The sequence below is a fragment of the Vicia villosa genome, linkage group LG4 (genome assembly GCF_029867415.1).
Source record: "Vicia villosa cultivar HV-30 ecotype Madison, WI linkage group LG4, Vvil1.0, whole genome shotgun sequence".
In the NCBI taxonomy this organism is placed as follows: Eukaryota; Viridiplantae; Streptophyta; class Magnoliopsida; order Fabales; family Fabaceae; genus Vicia; species Vicia villosa.
In genome coordinates this window covers 63,928,410-63,952,790 of record NC_081183.1, presented here as the reverse complement: position 1 = coordinate 63,952,790, position 24,381 = coordinate 63,928,410, and the positions used below count along the sequence as shown (strand labels likewise).

At 35.4% G+C, this 24,381-nt stretch overlaps 1 protein-coding gene across 2 annotated transcripts; it reads left to right on the top strand.

Annotated features, from left to right (window-relative positions):
- Positions 1-206: 206 nt before the first annotated feature.
- LOC131599221 (uncharacterized) lies at positions 207-1,543 on the top strand. 2 transcript variants are annotated; one of them, XM_058871658.1, is made up of 4 exons: positions 207-302; positions 805-1,132; positions 1,238-1,308; positions 1,418-1,543. In XM_058871658.1, exons 2-4 carry the CDS (start codon positions 810-812, stop codon positions 1,429-1,431), a joined length of 408 nt encoding a protein of 135 aa, XP_058727641.1. In that variant the 5' UTR covers positions 207-302; positions 805-809; the 3' UTR covers positions 1,432-1,543. The 2 variants fall into 2 exon arrangements, with proteins under 2 accessions (XP_058727641.1, XP_058727640.1); XM_058871657.1 differs by lacking the exon at positions 207-302 and having other exon boundaries at positions 513-1,132.
- Positions 1,544-24,381: the final 22,838 nt, after the last annotated feature.

The window sequence follows — 24,381 nt, the reverse complement described above, 5'->3', positions numbered from 1 at the left end:
AACACATTCAATTCATAGAAACCAAAACTCATCCTTTAGTGGAAGGAAAAGTAAAGTAAGGAAACAAGAATATGTGACATGATAGTTCTTTGATATCTAGATTACAAAAGTACTAAAAGAGACATTCATATATGTTCCCCTGACAATAAGGCACCGGCTAGTATATATAGCTTCTCAACCTAACCATAAAACACACCAACCACCTTCTGGATTTTACAAGGTGTTCTTAAACTACAACTCAAAGGACCTTAAATCACTAGTCGCCTCATACTTGTATTATTCCTTTTCTTTCTTCTAAAAAGGTTAGCTTCTCATATCACAGATGACTTACCCTATACATGATTGTTATATGCAATCTATCTTTGTAGAGTGGGACCTTATAGTTCAATCTATCATATACATAAAAAGGTTCTTGAAATTCCTATTATATTTTATATTAACCAAGCAAGAGTAGTAAAATTAAAACACGTGTTATTCTCACCACATAATTCCCTGCGCAAACAAAACTTTCATTATGTCTTTTAAAAAAATATTAGCTACGAAGCATCGACACAAAAAAGAAGAACACGAATAACAACACTGGCACATTGGCACATGTAATAATTTTAGAAAGTGAAATATTTGAATGTAACAACTACTGGTGTTATGGCAGTATTGGTGAGTGATATTTGTTAGACACAAAACATGAGTCAAATACCTTACACACTTACTAGTATTTCTGAAAGGAGTTATGTTATATCCCTTTATTTGTGTGCATTGAGAATTGATGGAAAAATAGAGTTAAAGTTTTTATACATGTAACAGGAAAAATGAGCTGGTCAGGAGGAGATTGGATGTGTAATGCTTGCCAGCACATAAACTTCAAGAAGAGGGATGCATGCCAAAATTGTGGATACCCTAAGATTGGAGGTCCTGATCCAGAAACTTATAGATATAACTGGACTGGAAACTTAGCAGGGGACTGGTATTGCAGTGGTATGAACTGTGGAGCTCACAACTACGCTAGCAGAACAAGCTGTTATAGATGTGGTGCACTGAAAAATGGTTACTCATGTGGATTTGGTGGCAACATGGAAGCCTCTGATTGCAATTATCCCCCTGGATGGAAAACTGGTGATTGGATTTGCACTAGGTAACTTCACTCGCAAATGCTTATAATTAGACATCATGAGTATTGATGACACTAATGATTATTTATAGAAATACATTTTCATTTTCTTTGCTGCTTATGTATCAGATATGGCTGTGGAGTGCATAATTATGCTAGCAGAACTGAATGCTTCAAGTGCAAAACACCCAAAAGTTTTGGTATATTACTTTTTCTTAGTCTGACAAAAAATTGTTGATACTATAGTAGTAGCATATGATATTCAACTTTAGATTCATGATGCATATATATTATTGATTTATATTTCAGGTAATTCTGATTGAAACCAGAGTTTCAGCTGTCACTGACTTCCTTCACCTCATAGCTTTTTTCTGCAAATAACATTGTATCTTGAGTAGTCATGGACAAAGGTCCTTTGTTAGAATCACTAGGAAGTTTTTCATTTTGACAAGAAATTAATGAAAATCAAAATATATTTTGTCATGTTGGATCTTTTAATACTATTAGTTGTTTGATCAAAATAATTATTAAATTAACATATGCAATAGATTTCATATCACTAGTCAAAATTGCAATGAAAATCAAAATGAATTCTAAAGTCATGTTTGTAGTGGCTCTAAAAGGAAGAAAATCCCAAGAATGAAAATAATTGAATGGATAAGAATCTGATGCACCATTTAAAAGCAGAAAAGCTACAACAAGTAAATTCTTTCCTTAATTAATTTGTTTTGGTATTAAAATGTCTGCACCCCCACTCGGGATCCTGGCTCCGCCATTGGGAATGAGAACAGTGATTATTCCTTATTACGCTCCAACATGGGTAAAATTCTACCTGCTATGACATATTATGCACCCAAAAAAATGTCTAATGGTGGACCTCTTAAATGTCGGATGCTTTGAACATATAATTTCCTATAATTATTTTAAAATATGGGTGAGGTTAACGAGTGCCCCCGGGTACTGGTTAAGCATTCTAAATAAAAAAAATATTATAGATTTAATACATTGAATACATAGAGTATTCTTTAAAAAAATTAATTATTTATGTTTTCAATGCATTAAATGCATATATTTTGGGTTAAAATATATCTTTTTGCTTTATTAAACAATGCTTAGCTTAATTTTTTAATCTCTTAATCCGTGATCCGGGGGCACTCGTTAGCATTACCCTTAAAATATTTTCTTACTGGTTACCTACATCAGGTAAAAAGATGCACCAAATATTCATAAAAGCATATTATAGCATATAATTAAAGAGAATTAAAGAGGAGAGATATTCTTATTCCAAGAGTAAGTTATCAAGATTTATTCCACATTCTCACTATTAATTATGTTCAATCTAATGGCTAAAAATAAAAAGCAATTAAATGTGGAGAGAGAAAACAATACTCATTAATTTTAACCATTAGATTGAGAAGAATTAATGGTCAAGATGTGGAATAAGTCTTGATAACTTACTCTTGGAGTAAGAATATCCCTCCTCATAATTAAATGTAATTAACCAAAATAAAATATGATAAGTAAACGTATAACATTATTTGAGAGAATCAATATAAAGACTCTTAATTTATTGCGCCCATTTTTGGAATCTGGTTGAAAAAGTTATAAGAAATTACAAAATGAGAATTCACTACCTCAAGCACAAAGGAAAATTTGCAAATCTCGTAGGATCAAGTATATAATCTGTGTTGACAGTTAGAAAACTTTGACACCTTATTGCTTACTTGCACCACAAGTAAGTGGAATAAACTTCAATTAAATGATTAACCACCTGCTTACTACATAACAAAACTAAGTAGTTCAATTTAAAACAATTACAATTTACAATCAATTCAATATAAACTAGACAAATCACAAATACATAGTTTCTCCTTTAGCTTGTAAAATGACTTGAGTTCAAAGGTTTGGTCATTATGTCTGAAAATTCAACCATTTCTTCCCTTTCTATGAAAGTGACATCTCACATCTATGTGCTTGGGTCTTTAATGCATATAGGAGAGCTATTGTCATAAAATATCACAGTTTGCATTCTTTGAAATTGGCTATTTTGATCAAGAATGCTTCTCAGCCATGTGACATGACAGGCAAAAAAGAAAGTTTTGCGAGTGGAATGAGTGATTATAACTTCCTTTTTAGATGACTGTGAAATAGATCATGATCCAAACATAAACATACCTCGAGGTGCTTCTCCTATCATCAAAATCACATGCATAATCAAAACTTAAGGGTCTCTACAACTTTAACTATGTGTTCTTCTTATATAATATGGACCTTGATCCCAGGATCTCCGAGCCACTGACATGTATGTATGCATATGGTCTAATGGAGGGATGCCTATGAATGTAAAGCTTAAGCCAGTTAGGAAAAGATAGGAGGGAAAATTTTAGGGTGCAACAACTGCCCCTATTTAATCATCTTAAACCTGAAGGTGAGATTGACGCGAGCCTATCGAACATTCAAGGTAGAAGAGGATTAAATACCAAAGAACCATAAAATTTACGCTTCTGAGAAAGGGTGACAAATATCTCTTTTGAAACTTTCCAAATAGGTATTGGATTCAAAGAATGACAGTTATGCGGTGACGAAACGCCAAACATGTATTGGCCGGAGTACCAAACATGCATTGGTTTTCCGAGAGATTCCACCAAGACGTGGACTTAAGTGGGTCAAACAAGTATTGACTTCACGGGGACAAAACAAGCATTGGTAAGATTATTTGTGGGTATATATCCATGATTCGGGCTTTCTAGAACAAGCTTAGCTGGCTTATGTTTTGATGCATGTTTGAAAAATTTTAGCGTAATGCTCCATATAACTGGAAATGCCACACGTTTTGGAGGATGTAATGTGAATGCGAATGATAACTATATGCAATGCACCTGCGCCGAGTTGGAAAGTGCTGGGAACCCCCAAAATAGGGTCTTGAATTCTACTAGGGAATAAATTCGATCTTTGTATTATGAAGTAAAGCTTCCACGAGATGAAATGCGCACTCGCACCGCTAAGAACACACAATCTACGTACTAGAACAAATGGCCTCTTGACTTCCTAGGGATTCGAGCAAAGTCTATCATTATCCACCCTCATGCTAGGGAATCATCAATGAAAGTAACAAAGGAACAAAGTCCGCATTCCTGCTACAGGAAACAAGCTTTCCACGCTTCCACTCTTGACTTGATCTAGCAGGTAATGCTATGCGACTGACGGTTCCTGTTAAACAAATCAAACATCGTGCCCCAGGTTCGGAATCTTCGTCTACCATCCTGGTCACCCACAATCTCAAGCAATTTTTGTTGGTTGAATCAAGTATATAAAGCTTCAATGTTTTAAATACAATGTTTATCAAAAATTGGACATTCTTGCACACAAAACAGTAAAAGAAAACATATGAAAGCTTTTCTGGATGAAAATATATCTTTACTGAATGAAAAGCCCGTAAATAGCCAATTACATCAGGAAGCAATCCCTAGAAAGAGGTGATCGCATAAAAAACGAACAAATAAAATATGGCAATACGACCCCGGATTTCCATCAACCTCGAGTCAACTATAACTCGAACGCCGCTGACAAGTCTCAGTACTTCTGCTTTATGAAGAAAGTGATTGATCTAATCCATAACCTTCAGAATCCTCTACAGAATGAAAGACACCGATCCCGCGCAAGACTCACCCTTTTGCTATCACTAACTTTTTCTTGGATCGCTCTTTCGGGTTTTCAATCCTCCGGGATACCCTTTTTAGCCTAAGTCGTTGTCATACCCCAAAATTTTCCTGTCATATTCCAAGATGTTTTTACTCACCTGACATGCAATTGCTCAAGACAGTCCAAGCTCACTCTTCTCCTAAGCATAAGATCCAAATTAGGGTTTCTAAATTAATCAAGGAATTTGAACTTCTGATACCTCAAGTGGATTATGTTGTCTCTCATATGATTCAAAGTTTCCTCATGCCAAGTTTCAAGCCCTGATTCAAAAGATTGCTCACGCAATGGCCCAAACGATCAATAATCGACAGGTTGACCTAAAAGTCAAACTATGGTCAAACCACAATCAAAACTCCTGATTTTTGGTCAACATCCTTATTTTGAAGTATCATTAATCATTTGATCAAGGATTGATCATGATTCATCAAGGAAAGTTCAGAATTCAACGAAACCTAAAGTTTCTAAATTAGGGTTTTTGACCTAAAGTCAATTGAACTTTGACCAGCCATAACTTTCTCATGGAACATAAAAAATTTCCCATCCAAAGCTCATTTTGAAGGAAATTTAATTCTCTACAACTTTGTGTCTAACATGCCAAGGCTAAAAATGCACCATTTGAGAGATAGGAGCAAAAACATTACAGGTCCTTCTAGAAACTCGCAAAAAGCTGTTTTCTTCCACGAGCCATATCTTCAAGATAAAATCCTCAAATGCAAAATAGTTTCCATAGTGGCTTATAAAGGACATATTGAGCTTTCCAAAAAGTACAAGATCATCTCCGTGTGATAAAAATTGGGAGAGATATGATTGGCGCAAGTTGGATAAAATTTGAGAAATGCATAAAACCCCAATTGACCAATCTTGGACTTTTAAGTTAATGGGCCTAAAGTTTTGGTTTCTAAATGGGAATATGACCTAAATAAGGACCCATAACGTCATTCATTTATTATTATAACATTTATTTATTTTATTTGGATTTTTATTCATTAAAAACCTAAATAAATCAAGTAAAATATAAAAATATTTGAATCAGTCAAAGGGAAATTATTTTAATCATCCAAGGGACCCATGGATCAATTATTATCTATTGTTATGGTTTTATTTTGTTTATATTTGATTTTTATTTATTTTAAAGTCAAATTAAAATCAAATAAAATTATGGTTTAATAGTAATGGATGTTATTTAACTCTCCAAATATCTTTGTCAATCCAAAACAAATTTGAAGGCCATATAATACGTGAGAATGGGCATGGAAATAGAATGAAGATCAAATTAGAAAGATTTGATAAAAATCATATCGAATTTTCTCATGATCAATGATTGGTTCCTTTCCAATTATGTGAACCCTAATTTATCCCATTATATATTCACAACAACACTCAACAATAGGGGACGAAAAACTAGACAAAGGACTAGGGTTTGTGTAACACCCTTCTAAACCCCGCGGAAATTAAATAAATAATCAGAGTAAAAACATATACACAAGGGTGCCACAATTATTTAAAAACAAAATAAACCAACTAAGGTCAAAGTCATGCTTCATTAGGAAAACGATTTACCAAAAACATAATCATGTTTATCACAGCGGAATACAAAACATCATTAATACAACCAATAGTATTATAACTCAACATCAAATAGAATAGAGTAATCTCTTAAAACTCTATAACTATCGTTCCCCAGGGTTACAAGTTCAGTGCATGACCGACACGACCCAACATAAACGGATAAACTCTACAAGTCATCCTCACCGAGCACTAATGCAGCTACTTCTCAAATCTGAAAAATGTCAACAAGTAAGGGTGAGTCTCATTCTCAATTAATCAATGTTATACAATCATAAGCAATAAAACATCATAATATATCATTCACCCAATTTGGCATATATCCAGATATTCAATTATCATTCATCTATCACAACAAATACAACACCAAACATAACACAAAAATAAACTTAATCATGTTATGACAAGATGCATATGACCGACTGACACTATGCATGTGGTACCAATAATCCGTGGAATCAATCCACCTAACCGATCTACGCCTCATCGAGATACGGCCCACCGACACAATTTCCGCACAATGGGAAATATGTCCACCAACGATCCAAACATCACCGTGATCCATCATCAAATGCATATGAATGATATAGTTATCGCCAACAAGTATGTACATGTATCATGCATCATTCAAAACAAATCAATCATCATCATACGATCAAAACGATCACCACATGATCAAAATGAACAATGTTATCACCAATAACTCACCAAAACAACACTGAATGATATATTCAGTTTCAACACCATATACAATTATATCAATATAATTCACATAACATATAACGTCAAAATCATCGTTATATCATTACAACCTCACCACATTGTTACATTAACCAAATCATGCACGATCATTAAATTATTAAAACAATCATCCCAATAATAATAATTACAATTCTTCCATCATCACACCGAAATAATGTCATATTCACACAATTCCACATATGCACAATATTTCGTTTCACAAGCAATTAAATCAATTTTTAAAAATAAGTCGAGCCACCGCTAAATCACCCATTCATCATATAAAATATTTAATTAGCTTCACAACACCTAAAACGGCACCAGGAAAGGATACACGGATCAAAAGATACGAAATTTCTAAGTTTGGAAACTGTTCTGCCCAGCAGAGTCCGCTCAGCGGAGCACTAGCGGGACTAGGCAGAAGCGAACTGCATGCGGACCTCCGATTTCAGCAATTCGCTATTCTGCGACAGACCTGCGATTTTGCACTCCTTTCACCCCAAATGCATTCCAAACATCATATAAAGGTATAAAAACATAGCAGACATTATCACACCTCATCAAACATCATTAAAACACATTTTCCAATCATAATTTCATGCAATATCATCAATCTCTCCAAATCCAACAATCCCAATCCCAATATACTCAATACAATCGAATCACATATCAATCTATTCTATTACCTACAATCGCATAACAGAAATTAACCGGAAGAGTCCCCCCTTACCTTAATTCGCGGTTGGATTCTATTTCTCTTCACGTTCTCTCTACGTATTCCTCCATGTTCTTTGTGCCCTAGCTCTTTCCCTCTGCCTCTTCTCAAAACTATGGTCGTACAGAATGAATCCCTCTTTCCTCTTTTCTCTTTTTACCCCTAGGACCCCTAACATGGTCTTCCCATATTGCCCTCACTTACTCTTCACAAATGGCCACTCTTACCCTTAATATCTCTATCACTGATATTATTTTATTTTACTAATTAAAATAATTCCACTTATTATTCTAATTATTCTAAAATACGCCAAAATTCATCAATACACTTAAGCATCACGCTAAAATAATTAAATAAATAATTATTCTAGAATTTAGGGTGTTACAGTTTGGATATTGCAAAAAATTAAAGAATCATGTGAAATTTGTATTACTCGTTGCAGCAACTTTAAATCCAAACAAACCTTCCAATCTTCTTCCGGACGTAAGATAAGGTAAGTCCAGGTAAGTCCCAACTTGTGAAAGTGCCTAGGATTCACATACCATGCTTGGCATATTCATGTAAGCTTCAAAAATTTCGTATCTCTTATGTTAACGTATCCCAACGTGATTTAATCACATGGTTGAGTTCCTGCTAATGTCTGTAGAGGATTAAGATCATTAGAATGAAGTTCGGATGTGTGGGATGAAAAGCACCATGGCTAGGGTTTATGAAAGCTATGCTTTCGTTCTCCCATCTACAGGTGTCTAAAGGCCAAAAGGATTGCACCAATGGATTCAGGGACCTCGATTTAGGGGGGTAAGGTCTCTCTAATGTTTTGCTTCAATGCTTTTTCATGTTTTTATAACTGCAGGAAATTTGAAGGATTTTTCGCAAGAAAAATCGCAGCAAATTTCAAAACAGAATCCGCAGGTAACTAAGAGAGAAGATGATGAACAACAACGTTGAAAGGGAGACCATGACGCGGCGCTGTGCTATTCACTGGTCAACAGTGGCAGCATCTCTCTCCTCTTCCCATTGGTAGTCTGTGACAACATGGGCCCCAGCATTGATTCTTTGACTGTTTTTGAAAAGTGATTTAGTTTTATATTTAATATTTTTCAACCATATAACTAACGATTCATCATTCTAGCACAGTTGGAGGAAAGTGTTGGTTTGTGACTTCAATGACCCGCGTTCGAACCCAGGCATTCTACATTTTTTCTTGGATTTTCCTAATTTGCACATCTGGTGCGTCTCACACGCAGGTATACACCATGCATCCCCTGACGTCCACAACAAGATCCTCAGGAAGACCAATCTAATGGCCCAGGAAGCGCAACTCCATCTTGGACCTTCACAGACCTGCCTCATTAAATCCAGCGCCCCATGTATCTTTTTCTCCTTCGGCTTTGTTTTTTGTTCTTTTTCTTTGTTTTTTCTAGTTTTATTTTTTAGTTTAATTAACTAATAATTAGTTTTTTTTAATGATTAAAATTAGGATTACTGAATTATACACTTAGGATAATTTAATTGGCATAATTAGGATTTAGTTTTTTTAATTAGCTTTTGATTTATTAATTAGTTTAATTTAATATCAATTTCTTTTTAGTCAATTAATTTAATAATTTAGGATTAATTAATTAATTAGGTAAATTAGGATTTAATCTTAGGTTTAATTTTTAATTAATTAGATTAAATAATTGAATAATTAGGTTTGTAAATTTAGCCTTAATTAATAAATCATAGGTTTTTATTATCAACAATGTAAGGGTTGTCTATCAAACTGTAGGCTTAGGTTTTTACCCTTAGGTTTGCCATAAGGTTTTAACCTTAATTTTTCTTAAAATATATTTCAAACGCAATTCTCCTCTCACCTCAAAAACTCCAATGATTGTCGAATGTTTTTATTTAATCTTTTGCCTTTATTTAAATTTTTTGTTTAATTTCCATCTTTATTTAATTTCTGCTTTTATTTCTACCTTTATTTTATGCTATTCATTTATTTATTTTTTGCCATTTAAATTCTAGAAAAAGTGTATAGGCTTGCAAAGGTTTTTTGTAATAGTTAGGTTTTATTTTCGCGCTCCATTCTTCCTCTATTATGTAACTGCTCCAAAGCCTTGTAATAGTTGTAGGTTTATTTTCGGCCTTTATTTTCCGAACATTATAACTATTTTATTTTGTTTGCTATTAGGTGCGTGGTTAGTAAATAGGGAGTGACAAGACTATTAACTGGATCTAGATCACTAATTTACAAGATAATATAATTGAATCGGAATCACATGATTGTTGCACCCACACACCTTTAGGGTAATTCCTCTTGTTGCCTTGTTGCCTTGTTGCCTTTGTTGCCTATTGCCTTATGATTCCGTTGCCTCTAATTATACTAAATAATAGTCAAGTACCTCAATTCCGAGGATACCTAAAGCAAATGTCGCCCTCAGTTCATAAATCATCATAAGATCATATGTCCCTTCGAAGTTGCCTTAACGAAAATGATCTTGTCCCTCGATGTTGCCTCAGTTTAAATGATGATTGTCCCAATTGCTAAGGTATCCTCTCCTGTTGCCTAAATGACTATTATATCCTTCCCTAAAGACTACCTACCTCTACATGGTAGGGACAATTATATGGCGAACGATAATTCTTCGATGACCCGCACATCCAATTGAAAGACTTCCTGCCCTCTCATGGTATGGATAGACCCTTTCGCTCGAAAGACTTAAAGAATAAGAAAGACAATCTTAGGGTAGGTGCTCTTAAATGCTTGCTCAATACAAACAAATTCAAAATTACTTTTCATACCTCTTTTCAAAAATCAAAATTCAAAAAGACTACGCTTATTTACAAGCTAAAGTTCTTCTTCAAAGTTTTTACTATTCACACACTACATTTCAAACAATTCAAAAAGTGAGCTAAGCAATTAACAGCCCATGGATAATCATGGATGCAAAGGGTGCCTTACACCTTTCCTGTTCTTTTAGCCTTTCCAAATTGGATAAAATAAAAGTCGGTGGCGACTCTTGCTTACCGCGACATTTCAATCAAATCAGTTCACTGTATTACAGAACTGGCGACTCTGCTGGGGATGCTTTCGAATAAAAGAGGGGTTACCTTAAAGTTTAGGATCACTTAAATTTTTTCAATTGTTTTCTTTATTTTAAAGGTTGCTTGGGATTTAAATGAAGGACGAATCCTATACCCGGATTCAAGTACACTTAAGATAGGAGTGGCATAGTCATGACGACCTCTTTCACATATGTGGGAGATGAGTCAATATGAAGTTCACGCTTGAGTTAGGACTCCATAGCTATATGCACACCTTTCTCAAATGAGGGAGGTCTATGTATGTGCCTGTGGGTGCGCCGGAGCTCAAGGACCTTTAGTTATCTTTAACCCATCCTGGCCTTTAGGACGTAGTGGGGGGGGGGGGGTACTCTTGAAAAATGTTGAGAGCCTAGTCGCTACCCGATACTACAATTCAGATAGGTTCTTTCTTAAATTATCATTGCATGATGCAAATGTATCATGTCCGAGGGTGCTTTAGAAGGGCTGAAAATTCTGAATAACTGGTAGAACCCGTTGCTGATTTCTCTTTATCCATAGAAGTACCTTTGGGGAAGGGTAGTTACCTAGTCAAACTCCATGCAAGCCTTTAAACCTAAGGACATTTGTGTGACTTTCTTGTGTGTACTACTAACCCTTCTATTTCCTTGCAGGATTTGCTTGTAGGACATTCGTCCTTATTACCTTATGCTTTACCTATTGTAATGCATTCGCATGAAATCATGACATCATATCATAGCATGATTAACTAACCCTTTCAAGGATCTTAGGAATTTAGGGCGCACAATTTCAGGTGCCCTTATCAAGGACTAAATTCTCATCAAGGGGCATGTCACCTCTGGCCATATGTCTTCCAATTAAGAGACTCTACACCTATCAAGGGGCAAGAGAATTTATTTTCCTCTGGCTGTATGCCTTCCAGTTTAGAGACATCATACCTTTCAAGGGGCAAGAGGATTTATTTTCCTCTAACCATGTACCCTCAAATTCAGAAGTATTCCGAATCAGAGGCGATGACCCACTCGATTAGGTGAGCTTGATTCTCAAAAAAGGACATTCAAAGACAAAGACCGAGGTTCTTCAGACGAAGCGGTGACTGGTCATTTCCTTATGTCGCAAGCTAAATTTCCTAACGATCCTTGAAAACATTGCATCTACATTCATGAACATTGCATAACATGTTTCCGCAATAGGCTTCCCATAATTTCTCGCTATTTATTTCAGCACAAAGGGATCTCGATCAATCAGTCAAAAATATTTAGGCTTAGGATATCCGATTTCAAGTTTTGATTCTGAACTTGGTCAAGGGGCAAGATGAGTTGAAAAACCTTGTTAACCTAGAAGAAAAAGGATCAGCATATGCGGCAAAGCTTAATCCATTGCACATGCCATTGTCTCAAATTCTACAACAACTGCTCAATAAGAATTTGATAACCCTATTGCCTCCATACTCAATTCCTGCCAATCCTGCTCTTGGGTACAAGTACAACGCAAGATGTGCTTATCAGTCGAATAGTCCTGGTCATGATACAGAGGATTGTGGACCATTGAAGCATAAGATCCAAGATTTATTCGATGACAAGATCACTGATTTCAATTCACCTAAGGAACCTCATATAACTGATGATGTGCACAATCAGAAGAGTCGCAATGAACGCAACCAATCCGGGGGGACAATTCCGATCTCTACACCAATTCTACAATAACGACGAAAGCCAGATGTACTTAAGAGTCAATTCACCAAGATCAATATGTCGTCGGCTCAAGCATTACAACATCTGTTGAAGATCAGATTGATTACTCTGAGGTATGCTCCTAAGAATGCTAACACCTACACTTCTGGCTATAAACTCAATGCGAGGTGCGCGTACCATTCTGTCGCGGGGAAAAATCGTCGTTTTGTGGGATGAGACACCTGATGCCTTCTTTGGGCTCGAGTGCTAAAAAAAAGATTTTTCTTTGTTTTTGTCACGACCAAACTTTTTATTATTTCCAAAGTAGGAAAAGGAAAAAAGCTGCAATAACCTTAAAAGTCGGGGAGAGATCTTGGGTAAGAGGGTTGGTTATACGAAGGGAAGGTATTAGCACTCAACATATCTATAGTACTCTATAGGCTTCTTTGTTATGTTTGTTTCATTCTATGTTATGGTGGAGGTTCTGTTGTGAAATAGGTGGGACCTAAGGTGTTTGTTTGATTATGCTCGCAAAGATCATCGCGATCCTCTGCATACATATCCCTTAGAGGGAATCAGAGCATCTGTAGCTCGAGGTCTACGGGTGCTAAGGTTTGAGTGGTTTGAGGGAGAAGTTTTGCTCGCCAAGGATACGACCCTCTAAGTCCATCTCCGGCAAAGGTCCCTACCTCGGCAAGGGCAAATTTCAGGGTATTCTAGTGTTCAATCCCCTTCTACCTTCAGATTCCGACAGGCACACAGGCCAATCTACATCTTCAGGTTTAAGAAGATTGAACAGGGGCAGCTGTCATACCCCAAAATTTGTCCGTCATATTCCAAGATGTTTTTACTCACCTGACCTCCAATTGCTCAAGACAGTGCAAGCTCACTCTTCTCCTAAGCACAAGATCCAAATTAGGGTGTCTGATTTAATCAAGGAATTTGAACTTCTGATACCTCAAGTGTATTATGTGGTCTCTCATATGATTCATAGTATCCTCATGCCAAGTTTCAAGCCCTGATTCAAAAGATTGCTCACGCAATGACCCAAACGATCAATAATCGACTAGTTGACCTAAAAGTCAAACTATGGTCCAACCACAGTCAAAACTCCTTATTTTTGGTCAACATCCTTATTTTGAAGTATCATTAATCATTTTATCAAGGATTGATCATGATTCATCAAGGAAAGTTCAGAAATCAACGAAACCTAAAGTTTCTAAATTAGGGTTTTTGACCTAAAGTCAACTGAACTTTGACCAGCCATAACTTTCACATGGAACATTAGAAATTTCCCATCAAAAGATCATTTTGAAGGAAATTTAATTCTCTACATCTTTGTGTCTCACATGTCAAGGCTAAAAATGCACCATTTGAGAGATAGGAGCAAATACATTACAGGTACTTCCAGAAACTCGCAAAAAGCTGTTTTCTTCCAGGAGCCATATCTTCAAGATAAAATCCTCAAATGCAAAATAGTTTCCAAAGTGGATTATAAAGGACATCTTGAGCTTTCCAAAAAGTACAAGATCATCTCCATATGATAAAAATTGGGAGAGATATGATTGGCGCAAGTTGGATAAAATTTGAGAAATGCATAAAACCCCAATTGACCAATCTTGGACTTTTAAGTTAATGGGCCTAAAGTTTTGGTTTCTAAATGGGAATATGACCTAAATAAGGACCCATAACGTCATTCATTTATTTTTATAACATTTATTTATTTTATTTGGATTTTTATTCATTTAAAACCTAAATAAATTAAGTAAAATATAAAAATATTTGAATCAATCCAGGGGAAATTATTTTAATCATCCAAGGGACCCATGGATCAATTATTATCTATTGTCATGGTTTTATTTTGTTTATATTTGATTTTTATTTATTTTAAAGTCAAATTAAAATCAAATAAAATTATGGTTTAATAGTAATGGATGTTATTTAACTCTCCAAATATCTTTGTCAATCTAAAATAAATTTGAAGGCCAAATAATACGTGAGAATGGGCATGGAAATAGAATAAAGATCAAATTAGAAAGATTTGATAAAAATCATATCAAATTTTCTCATGATCAATGATTGGTTCCTTTCCAATTATGTGAACCCTAATTTATCCCATTATATATTCACAACAACACTCAACAATAGGGGACGAAAAACTAGACAAAGGACTAGGGTTTGTATATTGCAAAAAATTAAAGAATCATGTGAAATTTGTATTACTCGTTGCAGCAACTTTAAATCCAAACAAACCTTCCAATCTTCTTCCGGAGGTAAGATAAGGTAAGTCCAGGTAAGTCCCAACTCGTGAAAGTGCCTAGGATTCACATACCATGCTTGGCATATTCATGTAAGCTTCAAAATTTCGTATCTCTTATGTTAATGTATCCTAACGTGATTTAATCACATGGTTTAGTTCCTGCTGATGTCTGTAGAGGATTAAGATCATTAGAATGAAGTTCGGACGTGTGGGGTGAAAAGCACCATGGCTAGGGTTTATGAAAGCTATGCTTTCGTTCTCCCATCTACAGGTGTCTAAAGGCTAAAAGGATTGCACCAATGCTTTCGTTCTATGCTTTTTCGTGAATTTATAACTGCAGGAAATTTGAAGGATTTTTCGCAAGAAAAATCGCAGCAAATTTCAAAACAGAATCCGCAGGTAACTAAGAGAGAAGATGATGAACAACAACGTTGAAAGGGAGACCATGACGCGCCGCTGTGCTATTCGCTGGTCAACAGTGGCAGCATCTCTCTCCTCTTCCCATTGGTAGTCCGTGACAACATGGGCTCCAGCGTTGATTCTTTGACTGCTTTTAAAAAGTGATTTAGTTTTATATTTAATATTTTTCAACCATATAACTAACGATTCATCATTCTAGCGCAGTTGGAGGAAAGTGTTGGTTTGTGACTTCAATGACCTGGGTTCGAACCCAAGCATTCTACAGTTTTTTCTTTGATTTTTCTAATTTGCATATCTGGTGCGTCTCACACGCAGGTATACACCATGCATCCCCTGACGTCCACCACAAGATCCTCAGGAAGACCAATCTAATGGCCCAGGAAGCGCAACTCCATCGTGGACCTTCACAGACCTGCCTCATTAAATCCAGCGCCCCAGGATTAGTGAATTATACACTTAGGATAATTTAATTGGCATATTTAGGATTTACTTTTTTTAATTAGCTTTTGATTTATTAATTAGTTTAATTTAATATCAATTTCTATTTAGTCAATTAATTAAGTAATTTAGGATTAATTAATTAATTAGGTAAATTAGGATTTAATCTTAGGTTTAATTTTTAATTAATTAGGTTAAATAATTGAATAATTAGGTTTGTAAATTTAGCCTTAATTAATAAATCATAGGTTTTTATTATCAACAATGTAAGGGTTGTCTATCAAACTGTAGGCTTAGGTTTTTACCCTTAGGTTTGCCATAAGGTTTTAACCTTAATTTCTCTTAAAATATATTTCAAACGCAATTCTCTTCTCACCTCAAAAACTCCAATGATTGTCGAATGTTTTTATTTAATATTTTGCCTTTATTTAAATTTTTTGTTTAATTTCTGCCTTTATTTAATTTTCGCTTTTATTTCTGCCTTTATTTTATGCTATTCATTTATTTTTTTTTTTGCCATTTAAATTCTAGAAAAAGTGTATAGGCTTGCAAAGGTTTTTTGTAATAGTTAGGTTTTATTTTCGCGCTCCATTCTTCCTCTACTATGTAACTACCCCAAAGCCTTGTAATAGTTGTAGGTTTATTTTCCGAACATTATAACTATTTTATTTTGTTTGCTATTAAATGCGTGGTTAGTAAATAGGGAGTGACAAGACTATAGATCACTAATTTACAAGATAATATAATTAAATCAGAATCACATGATTGTTGCACCCACACACCTTTAGGGTAATTCCTCTTGTTGCCTTTGTTGCCTTTGTTACCTATTGCCTTATGATTCTGTTGCCTCTAATTATACTAAATAATAGTCAAGTCCCTCGATTCCGAGGATACCTAAAGCAAATGTTGCCCTCAGTTCATAAATCATCATAAGATCATATGTCCCTTCGAAGTTGCCTTAGGTGCTCTTAAATGCTTGCTCAATACAAACAAATTCAAAATTACTTTTCATACCTCTTTTCAAAAATCAAAATTCAAAAAGACTACGCTTATTTACAAGCTAAAGTTCTTCTTCAAAGTTTTTACTATTCACACACTACATTTCAAACAATTCAAAAAGTGAGCTAAGAAATTAACAGCCCATGGATAACCATGGATGCAAAGGGTGCCTTACACCTTCCCTTTGTATAACTTACCCCTCGAACTCAAAATATTTTTCAAAGGTCTTTCTTGTTCTTTTAGCCTTTCCAAATTGGATAAAATAAAAGTCGGTGGCGACTCTTGCTTACCGCGACATTTCAATCAAATCAGTTCACCGTATTACAGCCACCCTTTCGAGTTTTCAGCTTAGCGGGTGTACTCATTTCTTTTTCATTCTTTTTCTAGGTCTTTTTTTGTTTTATTTTTCTTTATTTTTTAAATTTTTTACCAATTTTATGTGAAGTATTTTTTTACTGCATCTGCGTTCACGGTGAGTGGGACTCTTCACCGTTCATAGTTGTAAGTAGCAAGGCTCCACCAAATAAATCCTTCTTGATAACATATGGTCCTTCATAATTAGGTGCTCATTTTCCCCTGAGATCTGTACTATTTGGAGGCAGGATCCTCCTCAGCACCAAATTGCCAACTTCGAAGATACGAGGACGGACTCTGCGATCGAAAGATGCCTTCATCCTCTTCTGATATATATGACCATGATAAATGGCTATCAATCTCTTTTTCTCGATGAGATTCAATTAATCCAACCTCAATTGAATCCATTCGGCTTCATCATGTTTCACGTCCTGAATAATCCTCAAAGAAGGAATCCCAACTTCTACTAGCAAGAATACTTCCATGCCATACACAAGAGAGAATGGAGTTTCCCCAGTTATTGTTTGCATTGAAGTACGATACCCATGCAAAGCGAAAGGCAACAACTCATGCTAATCCTTATAGATCACAATCATTTTATGTACAATCTTCTTAATATTCTTGTTAGCCGCCTCAACAGCACCATTCATCTTTGGTCTGTAAGGATAAGAATTATGATGCTTGATCTTAAAGCTTTCGCATAACTCTTTCATCATATTGTTATTCAAATTAGATTCGTTATCCGTAATAATCCTTTCAGAAACCCCATGCTGGCATATGATGTCTCTCTTGATGAAATGTGCAACCACTTGCTTGGTGACGTTGACATAGGATGCAACTTTTACCCATGTGGTGAAGTAATCGATATCTACCAGAATGAGTCGGTTAACATTGGAAGCATCCGGTCTAATTCTCGCGATCATGTCAATGCCCCACATTGCAAAAGGCCATGACATTCAATGGCGCGGGAGGTACATTCATCTTGTCACCACATAATTGACATTTGTGACAAGTTCTGGCATAATCACAACGATCTAAATTCATAGTGGACCAATAGTAGCCTGCTCTCAGGATTTTCTTTGCCATCGTCTGACCACTAGAATGTGTTCCAGATGCACCTTTATGTGTTTCTTCAATGATTTTTGCTGCTTCGTGTCTATTCACGCATCTGAGCAAGACAGTATCATAATTTCTCTTATACAAAACACCACCGCTGGGGAAAAACTTTGCTGCCAACTTTCTCAAAGTCTTCCTATCTAACATAAATGCATCCTTAAGATATTCTTGACTTTCGAGGTACCTCTCGATATCGTGAAACTAAGGTTTCTTATCACTGAGCGCATCATTTGCATAACTGTACGCTGACTCATAATATGATGGCTCATCCAATCATTCAATTGTAATACGTGGCACATCATTAGGCCAAGACACCTTGAACATGGAAGATAGGGTAGACAATGAAGGAAAATCGCGATATAATATGCAGCGGAAAACAAATTTTTCCTTTAGCGATCCTTACGAATGAGCAGGATCAGTGATAGAAATGGTTAACTCTTGTGGAGATTAAAACCTTTGATGCATAATCGAAGGTGTTGATCACGAGCGTTGATGAAGAATAACGCCTCAAGTTAGTCCACACGAATAGACAACCTTTAGTCTTAGTTCTAGCTGCTACGAATGAAGGCTTTGAGTGAGAGAAAATGAGAGAGAAATACGACCAGGGTTTCACAAACCTAATTTCATCATGTAACAAAGCTTATGCACAAGGGTTGTATTTATAGACCCACTTGTATGGGCTGCAAGCTAAAAAGCCCAACTTAAGTGCATCACATAACAATAATAATATAATAATAATAATAATAATAATATTATTATTATTATAACTATTATTATAATAAATATATTTTTTATTACATTTTATAACTATTATAAAATAATAATAATAATATTAACTATTATTATATTATATGATGTTCCATATTTCACTTAAGTGCATCGTACCTTACGATGTTCCATAATTTTCTCAAGTACACCGTACCTTACGGTGTTTCTTAATTATTCTATCTCTCATCAATCTGTCCTTATGTGTGAGACCTTGTAAGTTCTCACGACATTGGAAATTATATTAAATCACGTATTTAACGTAATAAACAACGAGCGGTATCTAGCAACACACCACTGCTACCCAAGTCACGAAAATATCATGTAATCTGACAAAACCTTTTCGTGATAATGTTTGTGTGTACATTTACCCTTTTTCCCTCATTTCTATATTGAACACAAGGCATAGACCGTGTCACCCTTGTCCAGCTTAAAATTGGATCCTTAGACATTTATCCTGTTACTCATGATGGGTAAATTCCATCTAGGTCACTCATGTCCCTCAGCATGCTTTATGGAGTACCCATCATCTGTCTTTATGGTCATCCTATTATAAATAATGTTTGATCTGCAATAAAGCACTCGACTCTATATCTAGGGTCCATATTGGTTTCAGGTCGAAGGGTAGTATACACCACTATCACCATGAGAATAACTTATGACATTTTGCTAACATTCTATGTAGTACTCTCATAGCGGGTCAATCCATTATAAATATTACTCCTAATATTCATACCTATGTCAAGACTCGATAACTCATTATCCATGATCCATGAGATGTGATCATCAATCTATCTACATAATAGTATCAATGCTTTAATGTTAACATTTCATTAAACATAGCTATTCTAGGGACTTTATTATTTTGGATAAACAAACATAAATAAGAAATTCCTTTTATTATAAATAAACAATTTGATACAAGTACCAAAAGTATTGGCCTCTAGGGCTTACGCCAACAATCTCCCACTAGCACTAGAGTCAATCAGGCATACATCTAATACCCATAGTTCTAGTATGGCCATCATGCTTCTACTGCGCACGAGGCTTTCTTAGTGGGTCAACGACATTGTTAAGTGTTTGCAATTCTATTGTGTCACATGCAAGTATACATGTTTTGATTGCAGTAAGTAATAAGTATAAGTGTATCGTACCCACAGGGAATGCTACTACGCATACATGACTTTTGTATTAACTCTATTTTCCATTTTAAGCATAAGTAAAAAAAATAATGATTGTTGGAATTGAGTCCAGCTTTCTTATGTTATGAAAAATGCAGTCAAAGACAAAGTGTTGTAGAAGTAATAATAGAAGTATAGTTGAGCTATGATCCATATATATATATATATATATATATATATATATATATATATATATATATATATATATATATATATATATGTTAGTATGTTTATATGTTGATGAAGTGTGGAGTCGTGACATGCACTGTCAAAGGATCTAAATGTGTATCTTTGAAATTATGGCGTAATAGATCCAGATGTCATGAAAGATGTCGAGACATGTGATCTGTCAAAACAATTTGCAAAGAATATACACAGAATTATGCCAAACTGAAAGATAAAAGACACCAGAAATTGTCGACCCAGTTCGGTGAAATCACACCACCTTCTGTTAGAACATAGTTTGGTTCTAATCATATCTTAGAGTTTTGATGATAACAATTAAATAAATTTTGTATAAGTAAATGTGGTACTCTAATTATATGTTTCTTATTTCAGAAGAAGTTCTAACTCAAGTACCATCAGAACATGGACTTTATGTAAAGTTGAACAAACTAAGAAAGAAAAGTCACGCTGAAGTTCTAATTTATGAAGACTTCTGAATTCACCAACCTTTGTAGACAAATTTTGATAGAAGTTATATTCACAAAGTCAAGACAGAAGTTATGAAGAAAAGGAAAAACAAAGTGCAAAGTTTTGATACAAGATAAAATACCGTTAGAGACATAATGATTAAAAGAAGGCTGAAGCATTTATGAGGAACAAATATTAAGAAGCATGCAAAGCACAAATAACCAAGACGACACGCAACATTTATTTCATAACAGCTTACGAGGAAGCAACGGACAACATTTTTCCAAAGGCTATAAATAGAAGATCATTTGAAAAAGAAAAGTAGAAAAGAACATGAAGTGAACTCTTACGCTGAAAAGAAAATATTGCGTTCATATTATTTTACTCGGATTCATATTCATTGTACTTAAACATAGTGAAAAATCACAGTTGTGATATAGCTTAGTTTAAGAAGCATCAAGTTCACTAGTTAGAAGTTATTATTGTATCGTTTCTTGAGTAACCAAGTTGTGGTTAAGATTCAAAAGAAGACGTTGTATATTGTTCCTTGAGTAACCAAGTTGTGGTTAAGATTCTCAAGAAAAAGTTGGAAGTTGCCTTCCTGAACCAATTGTAATCAAGTTTTGATTAGTTGATTAAGTCCTCGACGGAGAAAGGAGAAATCACCTTGACGGGTGGACTGGAGTAGTTTGAGTTCAAACGAACCAGGATAAAAATACCGTGTGAATTTTTATTTGTGAAAGAAAACCTGTATTCTACCCCCCCTCTAAGTGTTTTCATACCCTTCAAATGTCATCAGAGCTCTTGGTTCTGGGTGCAAACACTTAACAGCGTCAGTAAAAGATCCAGAAGTAAAATCCTATGGCAAATGAGCAAAACAACAATGGTTTTATGAGACCCCCTGTGTTTGATGGAGAAAATTTTGAGTACTAGAAAGATAGACTGGAAAGTTTCTTTCTAGGACAAGATGTTGAACTATGGGAAATTGTGTTAGATGTTACACACATCCTGTAGATGCCGGTAAAAAGATTGATAGGAAAAACATGAGTGAGAAATAAAAGAAAGAGTTCAAAAATCATCACAAGGCTAGAATTATCTTGCTGAATGCTATCTCACATGCAGAATATGAAAAAAATCACCAACACAGATACTGCACATGATATGTTTGAGTTTCTCAAAATGACTCATGAAGGAAATGCTCAAGTTAAAGAGACGAAAGCTCTGGCCCTCATCCAGAAGTACGAGGCATTTAGAATGGAAGAAGATGAGTCCATTGAAACCATCTTTTCATGATTTCAAACTCTGACTGCTCGCTTGAGAGTTTTGAACAAAGGATACACCAGAGCAGATCATGTCAAAAAGATAATCAGAAGTTTATCTAGAAGATGGGGACCAATGGTTACTGCGTTTAAAGTTGCAAAGAATCTAGATAATGTATCTCCTGAAGAACATATCAGTGCATTGAGAAGCCACGAGATAGAACTTGATGAAAATGAGCCTCAGAAGAAAGGTAAGTCTGTTGCCCTTAAATCTATTAGAAAATTTGGAACTAAAGATTTTCAGGCTGAAGAGGAAAGCTCTGGTGACTCTGCATCAGAAGAAGATAATGAGTTATCTCTTCTCTCTAAAAGAGTCAATCAATTATGGAAGCATAAACATAGGAAGTTCAGAAACAACAAGAGACTAGAACACTTTAAGAATGACTTGTTAGAACAAGAATTGTTCTGATCAATAATCTTAGTTTTGATGATAACAATGTATATGAATTTTGCTCAAGATAATGTGGTACTCTAATCCTATGCAATTTCCTTTTCAGGAAATATATAAAGAGTATGCACAAATCAGCGCTCAGAAGCTTTGACTCAGAAGGTTCAGTATGCAACTTCAGCACATTGTCTGGCAAGACATCAGAAGATGGTCAAGCAGAATCAGAACATGGTCTATAGAAGCATCAGAAGAACTTGAGTTCAGAAGCAGAAGCACTGAAGTCATGGAATCACGCTCAGAAGCATATCAAGATCAGAAGATCAGAAGATGCTCTGCACCAAGCTGTTTGTACTCTGATGATATTCAACGTAGTATTTACAAAGAACAAATTAGAATCAAGTACTAGATGGCAGGCTACGCTGACTGACAAAAGGAACGTTAGAAGCTATTAACGGCAACGTCAGTAGTCACAGCAAAAGCAAGGCTCGAGGTAGTTGACAAAAGAGTGAAACATTAAATGCAATGTTGTACGGAATACGCAAAGCATTAAATGCTCCAAACGGTCATCTTCTCAAACGCCTATATAAATGAAGTTCTAATAAGAAGCAACGTTAAGAACTCAGAACAACTCTGAACTATCTCTGATACTATCTTGCTGAAACGCTGCTCATTTCAAAAGCTATCAAACTTCATCTTCAACCTCACTACATTACTGTTGTAATACTTTAGCGAGTCTAAGCTTAAATCTGTAAGAGAAATATCACAGTTTGTGATTATCGCTTTTAAGAAGCAATTGTAATACTCTTAGAATTTGTTTACATTAAATTGTAAAGGACTAGAGTGATCGGGTTGTGATCAGTATACTCTAGAGAAGTCTTATAAGGTATCTAAGCAGTTGTTCCTAGAGTGATCAAGTTGTGATCAGAAGACTCTAGAAGACTTAGAAATTGTCTAAGTGGAAAACCATTGTAATCTCGTGTGATTAGTGGAATAAATCCTCAGTTGAGGTAAATCACCTTGTCTAGGGTGGACTGGAGTAGTTTAGTTAACAACGAACCAGGATAAAAATACTTGTGCAAATTATTTTTATCTTACGTGTTTTTGAAACTACACTTATTCAAACCCCCCCTTTCTAAGTGTTTTTCTATCCTTCAATTGGTATCAGAGCGTCGGTTCTAAGGTGCAAGCACTTAACCGTGTTTAGAAAAAGATTCAGGAAGAGAAAAACGCTAAGATGGCTGGTACTGCGCAAATACCTCCACCATCTACATCTGGCTCTGCTGAGCAATACAATGGTAATGGTAACAATGGTTACACTAGACCACCAGTATTCGATGGTGAAAACTTTGAATATTGGAAAGATAAACTGGAAAGTTACTTTCTTGGTCTGGATGCTGATCTATGGGATCTTCTGTTGGATGGTTACAGACATCCTGTTAAAACTACTGGTGTAAGGCTCACAAGAAGCGAAATGACTGATGATCAAAAGAAAGATTTCAAAAATCATCACAAATGCAGGACTATTTTGCTGAATGCTATCTCTCATGCTGAGTATGAGAAGATATCTAACAGGGAAACGGCCCATGACATATATGATTCCTTGAAAATGACTCATGAAGGAAATGCTCAAGTCAAGGAGACCAAAGCTCTTGCACTAATCCAGAAGTACGAAGCCTTCAAGATGGAGGATGATGAAGACATTGAGAAGATGTTTTCAAGATTTCAAACTCTGACTGCTGGATTAAGAGTTCTGGACAAAGGCTACACCAAGGCTGATCATGTAAAGAAGATCATCAGAAGCTTGCCCAGAAGATGGGGCCCAATAGTGACTGCATTCAAGATTGCGAAGAATCTGAATGAAGTTTCTTTGGAAGAGCTGATCAGTGCCCTGAGGAGTCATGAGATTGAACTTGACGCAAATGAACCTCAGAAGAAAGGTAAGTCTGTTGCATTAA

Coding starts and splice junctions, on each gene's coding strand:
- LOC131599221 (XM_058871658.1), top strand. CDS start 810: ATGAGCTGGTCAGGAGGAGATTGGATGTGTAATGCTTGCCAGCACATA. Junction 1,133..1,237: donor GGTGATTGGATTTGCACTAG/GTAACTTCACTC, acceptor CTTATGTATCAG/ATATGGCTGTGGAGTGCATA.